The sequence below is a fragment of the Stegastes partitus genome, unplaced genomic scaffold (genome assembly GCF_000690725.1).
Source record: "Stegastes partitus isolate 25-593 unplaced genomic scaffold, Stegastes_partitus-1.0.2 Scaffold77, whole genome shotgun sequence".
Classification (NCBI taxonomy): domain Eukaryota; kingdom Metazoa; phylum Chordata; class Actinopteri; family Pomacentridae; genus Stegastes; species Stegastes partitus.
The window spans coordinates 964,395-980,287 of NW_007577808.1; the positions used below are offsets into that span (position 1 = coordinate 964,395).

Consider the following 15,893-nt stretch of genomic DNA (forward strand, 5'->3'; position numbering starts at 1 on the left):
ACAGCCTTGACAATGTTTTTATTTATTGTGCTCAGTTTTGCCATGAATTTACCTCCTGACTGTGAGAGGGGACATGTCTGCACCCAAAAGTTTTACTTGTGTAGGCTTTGGTCTGTCTTTGAAGGCTTGATACTGATTCTCTGGTAGCATGGTTATGTCTGCTTCTGTGTCTGTTTTTAGTTCACAGTCTTGGTCATTTACTTTCACAGTTTCAATCCAGACATCATCAATCTCCTCCGTCATCACTGATCCTAGAAATGCGACTTGGCCTTCATCATCCTCATCGGCACACTCTTGCATAATGTCCTGTTTTTTTTTTTTGCGTTGGTTGATAATAACATCCCTGATGTTTACTGTGAGAAGGTGTTTTACCGCACCGGTTGCATTGTTGCATCCCTTTGTCACCTTTTATTGGTTTCCATTTAGCCTGAGGCTTTTTTGGCTGCCCTTTTCTCACAGATCTATACGGTTTAGATTGCGCTTTAATGCTGTCCACATTACAAGTATGACTTTCAGACTTTAAATTATTTTGAGCAAGTCCTGTTGTTTTTTTTTACCAGCTCATTCTGGCAAATACAGGTGACAGCTTTTTCTAGGGTCAGCTCTGGATCCATCTGTAGCTGCTCTGAAAGTCTTTTATCTCTTTTTAACTGCTAGTCGGTCTCTTATCATTTCACTGTGTAATCCTCCATAGCCGCAATGCTCTGCTAAACAACAGAGAACTGCAGTCTCACCAGTTTCTTGCAGTCTTTGGTTGAATTTTTGCACGTTCAAATGTGATATTTCCTCGCACAACAAAATGTTCATCATATGATCCTCTGCTTCATCCCCCATTGTGTAAATCAGAGTATTTCCTTCATGTTCCTCTGGTTGTAGCTCTAGTCCAGAAGCAATCCTCCATCACTCAAAGCGACAAATCCACTTCGGCCATTTCTCTGACTTAGTGAAGTCAAACTTCATTCTGACACCATGTCACATTGGAGCTATGGGCTATGTCTGATAAAAGACGGGCCCTATTAACTTAACATTTTATTTCCACTCTTCAACCAGAAGTAACCTTTCACCTCCACCCGGGGGTTTGGTCTGTATCCACGGTCATAATACTACGATAGCCAAAGCTGTCTACAATTAAAGCAACTTCCTTCATGTAGGCTACATTATGACAGCTGAGTAAGACGACGTAGATTTTTGTGTGTAACTCAAACTAACACTACCACTTGTGCTTGTCACACTTGCCAGATAAACATCAAACATCAAATAAATGCAAAAACAATAGTGATGTTTGCTAAAAAATCCCAAATAACACTTGTGTTCCACCTTCCTACATGTGAAGTATTTTAAGTTTTGGATCTTTATGTGTATTTCAACAAGACTAACCCAAGTAAAAATGTGGAGGCATTACTTTCATTCTTGTCATGGAAGATAACAGAGATACTTTCCCTCCTGAGTGTTATTTTTATAGATGTTCCGTCTTCGTAATGTGACTTCCCCACCCAGGAAACTGATGAACCGACCATTTCCTTAACAAGAAAACATACTGGAAACGTTTATGGAATTCATGTTGGCACAAGAATGCATTATTTTTTTTTTGATAAGTGATTTGAACTTGAGTAGTGTGTATTATGTCGGCGATGTTCAGTGACAGTGTACCAAAGCCACTTCACTGCTACGATACGACAACCTGCTGACCAAAACCTAATTAGTTTAAATTTGATGAAATACCCATCAGACATTCCTGGGGTTCGTTTCACAAAGCAGGTTTAGCGAAAACTTGGAGTCTGTTAACCCTGAAATGAGGGAAACTCTGAGGTAACTCAAACCAGAGACTGAGGGGTAACTCCAGCCTGTTTCACAGAGAGAGGTAACTTAAGACCTCTGCCAGTTACCGTAGTAACAGACTCTATGAACCTAACCTGGGGCCTATACTACGAAGTGAGAACAACATACCCAGGACATCTTTCAGAGATCCAGCTTGACTAACCCTAATAATCACACGCAGGATAAGCGGTCCTACGATGGTGGTTATCAGCTCAGTAGGTCAACCCAGGGTTGTCTGATCTGAGTATGAACACGTGCACATAAAATGTGCGGCATTATCAGCATCTGATCAATCACGACTATGGACAAGCACCGTTGCAGCGACCAAAGCCAGGAAGGAATGCTGGCAGAAAGCTGCTGACTGTGTGAATGCATCAGTATGATCACTGTTCCATCATGAAGGCATGTGTCAGACAATAAGCACATCTGAGGATTCCTTTTAGCTAATGTACTGCCTAATGTGGCCTATCCGACATTTTCTTTACTTTCAGCTGCAACCCTGGCGGCGTAAAAAAGACGTGTCTTGCCGGTCCTGAAAAACCCTCACACTCCTCAGTGATCCTTCACAATTCACGCTCCGATGTGTGGCGGGTCTTCTATAAATGCCGGTGATGCCATTTTGTTGAGAACTGCTTCGTTTTCTGCTCCTTCTGAAGTTTTATGGGAGAGAACTGATTTTCAGTGGGCGGTGTTTTTATACCCAGTGATCTCAACGTCCAACATAGCCTACTGCAGAGCAGGTTAGCTGTTCAGAGTAAGTTACCATGGCGATGTACCCTGGTAAGAAGTGAGCCACCTTCGTAGGACCGAAAAACCCAGGATTTTACCTGAAGTTACCTCGCTAACTCCAAATCCTGCTTCGTAGTACAGGCCCCAGGGCTTTGTGATGGCCACTTCAAAACATTGACTTTGTTGTCTTGAAGCCACTTTGTAACTAATCTGGCGGTATGTTTAGGGTCATTGTTCATTTGAAGACCCATTTGCTCCTGAGCTTTAACTTCCTGGCTGATGTCTTGAGATGTTGCTTCAATAATTCTACATAATGTTCTTTCCTCATGATGCCTTCTATTTTGTGAAGTGCACCAGTCCCTCCTGCAGCAAAACACCCCCACAACATGATGCTGCCACCCCCGTGCTTCACAGTTGGGATGGTGTTCTCAGGCTTGCAAGCTTCCTCCTTTTTCCTCGATGGTCATTATGACCAAACAGTTCAGTTTTAGTTTCATCAGACCACAGGACATGACTCCAGAAAATTAACATCTTTGTCTCTGTGTGCATTTGTAAACTGTAATCTGGCTTTTTTATGCTGCTTTTGGAGTAATGTCTTCTTCCTCTCTGAGTAGCCTTTCAGTCCATGTCGGTACAGGACTGGTTCCACTGTGGATAATGACTCTCTCTTACCAGCTTCAGCAGCATCTTCACACAGTCTTTTGCTTTTGTTCTGGGGTTGATGTGCACATTTCGCACCAAAACACGTTCATCTCTGGGACACAGAACCCGTCTCCTTCCTGAGCAATATGATGGCTGGACATTCCCATGGTGTTTGTACTTGTGTATAATTGTTTGAACAGATGGACGTGGAACCTTCAGGCATCTGGAAATTGCATCCAAGGATGAACCAAACTTGTGGATTCTGGCATCTAGCAAATAGAAATCATTTTGGTAATCCTAACTGACCTTAAACAGGATAAGTTTAGTCTGATTTAATGTCAGACAGTTAGAAAAAAAAAAGGTTTTATGTCTTTTTATACAGTATATGCAATCTTCTGGTTTCAACTACAAAACTTAAAATAGACTCGTAGAATATTGTGCGATTTTGCAAAAAAAAAAAAAAAAAAATCAACTCCACCTCTGCATGATATTAAACATTTAAATGCAATAATGACACATTGTAATAGATAATAAGAATTGCTAAAGATACCACATAATAGCACTCATGATCTACGTTTAGGTGCATTGTAATGATCAGACTTAGATCACTGAAATCTAAAAGAGAAGTCATTACTGTATCTCTTGCATTGGATTGCACAACAGGTGCTTTCCTCCTGAGTGTTCCTTCTTTGTAATATAGATTATATCACCCAGAAAACCAAAAAATAACCCAACAATTTCCTTGCCAAGATAGGGTAAATTACCGAAAACATTTTTCACACGTACACAGGCATCATCAATAGCCACGGCTGTCTCTAGTGTTGAGGGGTTATAAAACAGCAACCTGAACCAGGAATGTTGTGACAAACGGATTAACTCTGTCGTCAAAGAATACCAGCACCAAACTGAGATCCATCCTCTGTGTGAATGACGTGAAGACTTTGACAACTACATTCATTTCCTCAGGGTGAGATTACTGTAACTGGCTGTACCTGGGTTTGGGCCAGGTTTTTTTTGTCTTGTCAGCAGTTGTTTTATAATGCTGCTACAAAACTGGAAGCATTACACCTGGAACATCGCTGCAGAGTTGATTTTAAGCTTCTTTTGTTTGTTTATACAGCCATCCATGGTTTGGTACCTGGGTACATTTCAGAACTTTTCGACCTTTAGATCCTCAGAAAACTGCTTTTAAATGTTTTCATATCGAGGCTGGTGGATGAGAGACACTGAGCCTTTGCAGTAGCAGCTCAAAGATTTAGAATAGCCTTTCTTTTTCAGTGAAATGTTCCTCCTCCATTAACTTTTTCAAGAAAGATGTCAGGATGCACATGTTTTTAATGTCATGTTGTTGCCATTAAGCATCTTAATATTTTAGTGTTTTATATTCATTTCATTTTGCAACTTGATCTTTCAGGTTGTTATCCTGTTTTGCCTCGTTTTAGTATTTATTTTGCAAATTGTGATTCATAAAATTGAAATAATCAATAAACACTTAATTATAAAGGCGTTTATTATACGTTAACAACGTAACTTAATACCTCTTACACAGGAAATCACAAACTATGAAGACTTAAATATTTATTGATAATAATGAGCACCAATCCAGGCTTAAGTTCCACAAATAACCAAAACACAAAGAAATTCTCGATTATTCATTCGACACTTACTGTCATAACAGTTCCACCTTTGGTACAACATTGCACATCTATTCAGCACCCATCAGTTATAACAAATGCATATAGGAACATAGGTTTTTTATGAAGGAGAAAGCACTCTAGGTACCCCAGAAAAACTAGTTAAAATCCCAAAGTATCCCCAGCGATACCGTGGGCATATTACAAAAGCTTCCTCCCAGTAACAAGCATATCAGTTTAAGATTTATATCTAGGGAGAACAGAAACCAGAACCCTGTAATGGCTCCAATGTGTTGCAAATCTGTACACCAGCAGAAATATAAATATAGAAATGGTTTAAAGCAATTTTTTTTCATTCAACATTATATGCTATATATATATATATATACACACACACACACATACATATATACCATTATCTTCCTGCAGCAGTAATTAGAAGAAAAAAACAAGCAAACACTAAAATAACGGACTTTATTACAGTTCCACATTTACAGTGCAGTGTCAGTTCATCTCATTTACTTCCAAATGACAGAAACCACAACACTGATCCAGACAAAGTATGATGTGGTCAGAGCACGCCCTCCGGTGGATGTCGTGGTCGCTGTAGTCACAGGAGCCACAGTGGTAGATTCTCTCGCCTGTCCCACACACGTTCCCACATTTCCTACTACGTCCACAGCAGTCAGCTCCACATTCGGTGAACAGCAGGAGGCGCTGTAGGTAACCACTGTGATGTTCTCACCTCCGGCTCCAGACACTGTGCTGGTATTGAGAGTACCGTTCCCTTGGCGGACAGTGATGCTCTCAATGCCGGTTCCGTTGATGCCGTCGGTGAAATTTGCGATGAATTCCCACTGAGCGGATGAGCAGAGTGACGAAGAGGAGGGACAGTTTTCTGATGTACTCACTACCTGGCATACTGGGCGAGTGACATCTGTTACCTGAAGACACAAAGGAACAGACAGGATAAAAGTCCAACCTGGGTAGTTCATGTACTTTAGTTGTTCGTGATGGAAAACTTTGCCACATTATGATTTATACAGTAACAAAAAAGCATCACATTATAAAGGAAAAATAAAGCAAAAATTGGCAATGTGGTTTGAATTCAAAAGAAAACGAACAAAAACAAATTGTGATTTTACTTACTGGACCATTATTTATTACAACAATGGTGAAAGTATCTTGCACATAAAGTATTGCTTGCCATAAACCCCTTAATCACTCTGAATTTACACCAAACTACCCATCTTTTACTCTTACCTTGGCAGTCACAGAAAACCTGAGCACAGCATAGTTGGTGTCAGAGGCATCGGCATTTTGCGCCTCAATGGTAAGAGTCACGTCTGTTCCTGATGCAGCACTGGATGGAACCGTTAAGGTTACGGTGCCGTTGGCTTTACCCCCATTGCCTGCTTCGATAGTCACAGTGCTCGGTGACGTCGAAGCGTAACTGCGGTCGTTGCTGGCTTGCACTGTGAACGTCCCGGTTGCAGAGCCATTTACGACTCCATTGACGGTTGTGGCGACTTCGAAGAAGATGGAGACAGTGGAGCCTGGCTCGATACTGGTGTTGTTGACTTGGGGCTGGAGAAGTGGAGGGAAAGAAGAAGATAAAGTAAGTTGGGGATTAACATTGTATTTCCTCACTGCACGTATCTGTTGATATGACCTCGAAACAGACGCAAAGAGAGAAGATTTACCGTCAGTGCAAATGATTATCCTGGTACCACACATACAACTGCTCATTTTACCAGATGTTCAAAATGTGTGTTTTGTCAATCACTCAGACGGTGACTGTTCTTACAGTGACAGAGATGCTGGAGGTCTTGATCTGCGTGGAGGCTTGTCTCTGGAAGCTGCTCGGTGTGGATCTGGAGGAGGAGCTGCTGTCTTCTCCTTTTAGGATCAGCACAAAGTTACCCACAGGGACTCCAGTAAATGTCACCAGGTAGTTACCGCTCCCTTCCGACTGCGTAGGACAAGAATGAGAAAACATGTTGACGTGTGATAGAACGGCAACAGATCGGTAAAATCATACTAATTCGACTGTTTTTAAACTCTCCAACAGTGCATTGAAGGACATTCTAGTATTCGAGATATGAAGATCAGCTGCTAAAAACCATAGTGACGACATCTAATGCTTTCCTTCAATGCAAAAAATCTAACATCTATTTTCTTTGCTATGTATAAAACGTCTTTAGCACATTACATTTCCGAAAAAAAAGTCTTTTCAACACTTGCCTGTATTGATCCGATGACCGTAATTGGCCCCGAGCTGTCAAAAAGAGAGACCTCTGTGACATTTACGGTGTCACTTCCCGTCACGGTGACCAAAATGCTGACGTTACCCCCTGAAAGTTGTAACAAGAAAAGTAAGCGTCGATGGAAATCACTGTGTGTGTGTGTGTGTGTCAAGGCGCAAACAACGAAGACTGGGAGGCCTAGGAATAGTCAGAATAGTTTAGTTTGAACTTTACTGATAAGATCATAATAAAGGGCACTATTGCCACATTTTTCAAGGACAATAAAATAAGATTTTTAGAAGCAGATTATGAGTCTTTAACAAGTGTTGTTCAGGAAAATATAAGGGGAAAAAAAAAGAAGAAAAAGGCTGCCTTCCAAATTGCTTACTTTGATTTTTTTACGTACTACAGCTGCCTATACAAAGTAGGCTTCATACAATGATGCAAACCTCATAATGTTGTGCCTTAAACTTTCAGAAGTCGGGAGAGGAGAGAAGTGAGAAAGAGGTGAGACGTGAGGAGAGAAGAGAAGTGAGTGAGAAAAGAGAAGTGAAAGAGAAGAGACGTGAGGGTTGCTTGCACAACCATTGTGTAACGGTTGATTCCATCGTGTAAGTATTGATCTGATACCAATGTGGTATCCATACCGCCCACCACTATACCGCATTTGACGTGCTATCTATTGGGAGATATTAAATCTTGTTCTGACATACCATCTAGTCTTGTCGTATGGGTGTCGAAATACACTTTTCATAACACAGTGTTTACCACATAATAACTGTACAAGCTATAAAAACGAAGATGACAGTGAGTATAAAGCTGGTCTGACCTGAAAGAGGACGTCCCTCCTTTAGACTGAAGTCACCATGGGCTCCCTCGTGTGCCTCCACAAGGTTATAAATGATGCTTACTGAACTTTGACCTGACGAACACAAAAAAAATAGATGTATGTTGTCCAGGAGCAACAGATGACACAGACTTAAAAACTAACATTTTTGAAGACAATAACCTGATCAATGGCGAATGTTAGTCTCTGTTATATATATTTACTTACCTGTGACCTTTACAGAGTAGGGGTCAGAAGATTCAATTCTGATCTGCCACTCTCCTGTGATATTGTCAGTGTTGAGGCTTAAACGTCGTAGGTTTCCAACTGTGGTGACAGTTGCCAAATTACCAGAGGACGGACTGGAAGTCTGAGTTTCACCTGGAGAAGGAGGAAATGTCACTGTTGTCTACCAGCGCAGACATATGTAAAACATATTTTCAACTATAGAGGGAGCAAAAGGCTTCAAGGAACATCGGCGATAACGACACCTGTGGGGCTGGTGAGAACGAAGGTGAGCGACGAGCTTCCCGTGACGTAGGCAGTTATGTTCCTTAAAGAGCCGTCAACAGTAAAATTAAACTGAACAGGCACTCCAGGACTTTTCACAACCTGAAAAACTGTCACCTGAAAAAGGAAGGAGCAGAAACTTTATACATACAGCATCGTCTTCAGGCAGATGTGGGTTTCTTGCTCGATGTCTTACCACAGCGCTGGCCGATGAATCTTCTATAACGCTTGTGGCTGCAGAGAGGTCTGACTTGGTGACCTCAATGGTCTGACCCCCAGAGGCCCGAGCTAAGTCACGGTACAGCTGGGCGTCCGCCTGACTCATTGCACGTGAAGCCCAACCCTGAGAACTTCTGCGGCGCCGTCGACTGGCCAAGACATCAGTCAAAATGAAAGTAACCTGAAGGTATGTGGATTAAAAACATGTAAATGCTGTACTAGACTTGTACACATGACATACAAATAATATGATTACTTCTTTAAATTCAAACTTTCTTTACCACAGACTTGGAGCTCTCTATAAGAGCCGTGATGGTGCTTTTCAGATATGCATCTTTAGCCGGAGCATCAGTGAAGACAAAGATCTCAGAGGACGATGGAGCTGCTGTCAGGGCAAGCTGTTCATTGTGTACAAGTCAGTATAAAACGTTATGAAAAGTGGTTTTGAATTATGATTTCAGAAAACAACTTGGAAACTTAAATGTGAATTAAAAAAGGACATCATCTCTTTAAGTACACTGGTGTCATGACAATTTTGTGAAGAAATGTTGCTGTCCCATTTGAAAATGTTATTAGCCCAATAGTGGACAAGAGTTTTCTGTATTGTTAGCACCTGCAGGCCAGACAAGCACAGCTCTGGAACGTCTCCTCCTCCACTTGCAGACAGCCTGTTGATGTTGTCTTTGAAGACATCTGCATCGGTTGTCACAAGCAGAGGCCCAAAACCTGGACACAGCAAACATAACAAGAACCACCGTTTAAATATCAATACTCACATTTAATGTGAAAACTGGAAACTGACCTCCAGAGGCAGCATACGGTCCTTCATAAGGTCTTTCTTCCTCTACAACTAATTACAAACCTGTGAATGACCTACCTGGGTCATTGAAAGGTACTAATATGTAAGCAGAGGGTTCCTGTTCAGTTCCTCTCTTGCTGTCGATGATCTCAAACGAAACCCTCTTTGCTTCAGCAATGTCGTCACTCATGCTGCCAGTGGTGTCAATGACAAAACACAGCACAGTTGACTGAGAGAGGCCCATCAATCTGCATAGAGAAAAACAAAAAACTTAACTGCCTTTTCATAACTTTAGTAAGTGTTTCCTATCTGGGCTATCCTGAAGCGCATGGATAGTTCATCTGGCAGTGATCACCACATGATTTTTTTCGAGACGTGTCTTTATCTTCATTTCCATATGATGCTGCAGCTCCATCCCCCCTACATCCATCCTATGTTAGTCATTTATTAGTGTTGTTGTGTGGGGCCAAACGGTGCCTACAAAAAGTATTCACCCCTCTAGGAAGCCTTCCCCTTTAATTGTCTTTCGAATCATGGTCATATTAATTCGACTTTTCTGGGGGAAAAAAAATCAAATAAATACATAAATCTACAAAATAGTGTAAATTAATTTGAATAAAAGAATAAATAAAATAAAATAAGTGATGGCATAGGTATTCTCCTTTGTGATTCACCTTAATTTAACAAACAGCCAATTGGTGCTAGAAGTCACAGAATTAGTGAAACGGAGATCATTTCATGTGTTTTAAGTGATTGCACTTAAAGACACTTGTATCTGGTGAATCAGCACTCTTGGCTATAACTACACCATGAAGACAAAAGAACACCCCAAAGGTTACTGTATAGCATAATTCAGGGGATGGATGCAAGAAAAAAAATCCAATTCACTGAATATCCCTTGAAATATCCATTATTAAGAAATGACAAGACTATGGTACCTGGTAAATCTACCCAGAGCAGGCTGTGAGTGGCCGTGCAATAAAGAGACCACTGAGGGAGGCCACCAAGACACCACGACTCCTCTGAAGGAGTTAAAGTTAGATGAGTTCATTTAAATGAGGTGATTACTTATATTTTACACGATTGATATTACTTTGTAGAACTTTGTTTTCAATTAAACACAAGGCTACTTTTTATTTGTAAATTTGTATCAATAAAAAGCCAAATTAAATTGATCATGATCCATCCATCCATTATCTATACACCGCTTAATCCTCATTAGGGTCACGGAGGGCTGGAGTCTATCCCAGCCGACGTAGGGTGAAGGCAGGGGACACCCTGGACAGGTTGCCAGACTATCACAGGGCTACACTTAGAGACAGACAACCAAGCACACTCACATTCACACCTACGGACAATTTAGAATCACCAATTAACCTCAACATGTTTTTTGGACCTTGTGGGAGGAAGCCAGAGAACCTGGAGAGAACCCACGCTGCAAAGAAAGACTCCGGTGCCCCCACCGGGACGTGAACCGGCGACCTTCTTGCTGCGAGGCAACAGTGCTAACCAACTGCACCACCTTGCAGCCCATTGATCATGATTTAAAATGGAAAAGCAATGAAAGGACAAATCTTCCAATGAGGGTGAATCCTTTTTATGACTGGCTCACATAGAGCTGGCCCATACCGCAGGAAATTCTTGTCTCCAACAGCTCGTCTGATGTCCTCCAGCAGCTCCATAGTGGCATTCACAGCCACATCGGCTGCTTTTTGGTGAAGCGAGCCGTGACTGGACCCGATGCTGTCCTTATTGATGCCCCCCACAGGGTCCCGCTTGCTCGTCTGGTCAAATGTTCCACCGTGGCTGCACTTACCTTGGAGCAGAGATAAAATAATTTACATGTTATCATATTAACATCAGGAAACAGCACTAGTGCACATGATTCCTTAAAGCTACCATCAGGTTTTGCTGAAGAGAAGATGTTGAAGTAGCCTGAAGTGAGGAGACCCTGCTGCAGCAGGTCGGGCAGGAGGTTGTCCGTACAGTTATCTCCTGTACAATTTCTGCAGGTTGGAGTACTTGGTCCTGCAGGGAAGTTGTCAAAGAAAACACGAACATGTCATGTAATACAATCACAAAAATCTAATCTGGAATTCATCTGAAGATATACCGTATTCATTTTTAAATATATCATATCTTCAATTCAAGTTTCTAAATTAACATTTAATGTTGTTTATTCCTGAATAAATTGTGATCACTGTAGTTTCTACATCTTTAAGTCTCATGCTCTCTGTGGGCAGTAAAGTGTAGGCTGTGTGTTGAGTAAATCTGAACACATATTGTGTAACAGCGTACTTATTTTCATGTGGGGGTTTAGTGCGTGTGAAGAATTTCCTAACCTCCAGGTGACATGTACATCCACAATGTGTCTACTGTGATGTTTCACTGAAGCGTATACAGTCAACATGACCAACTATGCATCGTTCTTGTGAAAAAGCATTGTTGTTGAATACACACTGACAGGAATGTCCTACCGGCCAGGTTCTCTAGAGGTTGGTCCGGTGTGATGAGAGCACTGTATGGAGCATTGTTCCCCAGCTCCACCCAGTTACTGTGGCTGTAGAAGTCCTACATATATAGAATATGACATTATTTTTATGACATCACAACTGCTTTGTGTTTTATTTATGTACCATTCAAGGTCAGAAGCAGGTGACTAAACAGTCTTTAACTGACCTGTAGGGTGTGAAACACCCGTCCCAGAGTCCACCTTCCAGCGACAAAGTTCTCCAGCTTCACACTTTGCTTCACAGCAGACACACCTCATCATCACAACACAACAGAGTTAAATGCAAGCTGAACCAGGCAAGATGTAAAAATACACTCATTCTCCAAGCATTAAATAAAACTTGTAGCTGCTACTACAGTAAGTTTCCCAACATGTCTCCTCTGCCTGCAGCTTCTCTTTCCCTCCCTCTGTGCATTATTGCAGGAGTCAAGACAACAGCCTGAGCAGCTTCACCAGCTGCAGTTCATCCAAATCATCAAGCCTGCTTTCAATGCTTAGCAATCCATCTCCACTCCGCCAGAACAAAGCCTCTGTTCATGTTGTCAGTCATGTTTTAGTAATTACCCATTCTTGGCGGTTCTTTCGCCCAGTATGCTTTGATTAACTCCTGTTTCCCTGCATCTTTCAGCTCCCAGCCCTAAGCTCAACCCCTGGCTCCTAGTTTACCGTCCTAAGGCCTCAGACTCAGGCCCAGGCTCCAAACACCCAACCCAAACCTTCAGCTGTAAGCGACTTATCCACAGAAATGTCGTCCAACTGTCACCGCCTTCACTACACCTCACACCAAGCTCCGAATATAAATCATCACGGAGGCTTTCTATGCATTGAGGTCTTTAACAGTTACTTCTACAGTATTTCTTTACCGTTTAGCAACACTAGGCTGCGAAACTGTGGATGTTTTATGGTTCATTTGGATTAAAATTGGCAATTTACTGTGACTCTGAAACTTCATTTTGCTCTTTTGTGTAAAGGTTCTTTTTGTTTTTGTTTTAACTTTCTATATATTTGCTTAATATGGAGTAGTGACAGTGAGAAATTAAAAAAAAAAAAAATTATTGCTATTTTAAAAATTATTTTAGGGGTAAAGGAAAGCATATGGAGTAGTGAGAGTGTGGAATTACAAAAATAAATCAATAAAAGAATAATAAAATAAAAGTGAAAATAAAAATAAGAATAAATCAAATAAAAAATAAATAATGTGGCAATATAAAGCAATATTAATCAAAAATAAATCAATTAAGAAAAGGCTAATAAAAGCAGAAATATAAAGACAAATAAAGAAAATAATAATAATTATTATTTTAAAAATATTTTTAAAATTTGAATTTTTAATTAATTATTTTTTTTATAATGTCGCTTTAAATTTTATTAGCCTTTTCTTTTATGGATTCATTTTTGATTAATAGTGCTTTATATTGCCACATTATTTATTTTTTAAATTTTATTTATTCTTCTTTTTATTTCCACTTTTATTTTATTATTCTTTTAGTGATTCGTTTTTGCAATTTGGGACTCTCACTGCTCCACAGCTCAATGCAGTTGAACATTCATACGTTTATTTGATGTTAACTGATTCATCGTTGTACCTGCTGTAATGATATCCCGCCCTCCCTCGAATCTCTCGTCGTCGAAATGGTGGTCCTCGCTCAGCACATAAACCACGTCAACGATTGCGTTGCTGAAGTACATGGTGGCAATAGAAATTCGGAACATGGCGGTGGAGAGGACAGACGTGGAGGTAGCTGTGGATGAACAAGCCCTTTGCACCTTGTCTGCTGTCAAGCTGTCGTCAATCTGGAGACAAAGTAATCACAAAGAACTGTAAACGCATGTTGGAAAGACTGGACTCTGACGTCTTTGTCTTTACAGATGTTTGTACACTGCATTGTCTGATTCTGAGATTAAGAGTGGACGACATTTTCTCTTCATTATCTTAATTCAATTTCAATGTTCTCCCAGTCTATCTTCTGCTTTCAGAGTGGCTTTCCAACTCACAGTCAGGGTGAAGTTCCGTCCGTCAGAGGCAGCGATATCTCGGCACACCTCGGCTGTTTTTTTGAGGCATGCCATTTGTGTGAGCTGACGGTGAGTGATGGACTTTCCATCAAATGTGAAGAGTGGATAGAAGCTGTGAAGGGGACCAGGCAGGCAGAGGACCACCACCAGGAGCATGACCGTCTGTCTGGCAGTCATGATGGAGGCGGAAAGAAGAAGAAATCTGGCTGGATACGGCCTTCTGTATTGTTATTGCTACTATAGAGACAGCAATGGGTTGTCAAAGAAGGAGACCTATGCAGTGGAGCACAGAGAGCTTCGTGGCAGTGAACCAGGTGTAACGGGGCGACAGCTAGCGAGTGAAAACACCTGAGGAGGAAGCAGAGAGATCAAATCAGCAAAAGGCAGAAAGCATTAGTGCCACATGATATTGTGCGATTACATTAAAACTGGAATTTGTTTCTGAAGTTTTAAGACTGGCATAGACACAGTGGGCATTGTCAAAGCACAAATATCTCTATTTAAATTAAAAGAGTTTGAATCAGTGTTTAACCTAATCTGAAAGACATCAATCATTTGTTCAATTTAAAAAAAAAAGCACAAATATGATGTAAAACTACTACAAGTACAGAAGATTAATCTGATACTGTAGCTCTTACCTGCGTCTTCTGCTCCTTGGCAGCCCACTCTCAGCAGCTGGCACCTCTTCGGTGTTACTATGTTAAACTCGGGCGTTTACACTCGCTTAGATTAGATTGTGTGCAGACCTGTGTGTTTTATGAGTTGTCTGAAAACTTCAGGGGCGTGTTTATTCTGACAGACAGTGCATGTGCCTTCATTCCTTCCTCTTATAGTTGCGTCTGTCTTCAGCTGATGAATAGAATTCCGAGGAACAACTCCCACATGAGCTGCATTTTTTTTTTTGCAAGCGTGCATGTTTGTGTCTGAGTGAGAACATGGGTGTGTTTGTGTGTTATCAGTAATGCATTTTTATACAATACAAATGAGCTTTTTTGTGTGGCAAAATCAAGTCCATTTAACAGCATCCATCCATCCATCCATCCATCCATCCATCCATCCATCCATCCATCCATCCATCCATCCATTCCTTTCAGAGCGTCACACCCAGAACAGGTTCCTCATGTACTGAGTGACTAAAACAAGCAAATTCATCATTCAGATAAGCTAATATTTTAAGTACAGAGCTGGACTCGTGGCATGTTTAGACTAGCTTAGCATTCATTAGCATAGCTCAAAAACACCATACTAGCACCTTTCTAAACCTTACAGAGATAAGATATTATATCATGTTTGCCCTAACAGAAGTTCAATCATCACAATTCCAAGGGGAGCTAACATGCTAAAATTATTAAGTAGTTGCAAGTTTATCTGCCTTTAGGTTTCACATACAGCTCCAGCTAAAACCAAGAAGTAGGTACACTGACATTTTCTGGTGAAATTTGCATAGTGAGATTACAGCCTCAAGTGAGTCATGCAGTTTCTTGTAATGCTGAGTAGGCCTTTTCCTACACAAACACATTCAGATTTGGAAATCTACTCCTTCCACACACATGGACAGATCCTCCCTAGCTGACCCATGCAGCCCTCAGTAAATGGGATTCCCCTTCCTCTGACATTCCTCCATGACATGGAGATTTGTCAGTGATGATAGCTATGATTAGGAGGTAAGGACCCATCAGACATGAGGTCCTGAAGCCAACAAGGTTTTATTTTTAGCAGCCTAAAAGTGATGACATGCATAAGGATCAGAGGTGACATTTAGCTCAACTGCATGATGACATATTTAACACAAACACCTTAAAGCGGGCTGCAAGGTGGCGCAGTTGGTAGCACTGTTGCCGGGGGCACCGGGATCTTTCTGTGTGGAGTTTGCATGTTCTCCCCGTGCAGCGTGGGTTCTCTCCGGGTTCTCCAGCTTCCTCCCACAAGGTCCAAAAACATG

At 41.2% G+C, this 15,893-nt stretch overlaps 1 protein-coding gene across 1 annotated transcript; it reads right to left on the reverse strand.

The window, feature by feature from the left end:
* Positions 1 to 4,681: 4,681 nt before the first annotated feature.
* LOC103353565 (von Willebrand factor A domain-containing protein 7-like) lies at positions 4,682 to 14,729 on the reverse strand. The gene is made up of 18 exons (XM_008276608.1): positions 14,590 to 14,729; positions 13,931 to 14,299; positions 13,522 to 13,729; positions 12,103 to 12,188; positions 11,901 to 11,994; positions 11,323 to 11,451; positions 11,053 to 11,239; positions 9,502 to 9,671; positions 9,238 to 9,350; positions 8,906 to 9,022; positions 8,602 to 8,805; positions 8,387 to 8,522; positions 8,124 to 8,276; positions 7,899 to 7,991; positions 7,068 to 7,177; positions 6,631 to 6,795; positions 6,087 to 6,410; positions 4,682 to 5,767 (listed from the first exon to the last, which is right to left on the reverse strand). Exons 2-18 carry the CDS (start codon positions 14,126 to 14,128, stop codon positions 5,342 to 5,344), a joined length of 2,913 nt encoding a protein of 970 aa, XP_008274830.1. The 5' UTR covers positions 14,129 to 14,299; positions 14,590 to 14,729; the 3' UTR covers positions 4,682 to 5,341.
* Positions 14,730 to 15,893: the final 1,164 nt, after the last annotated feature.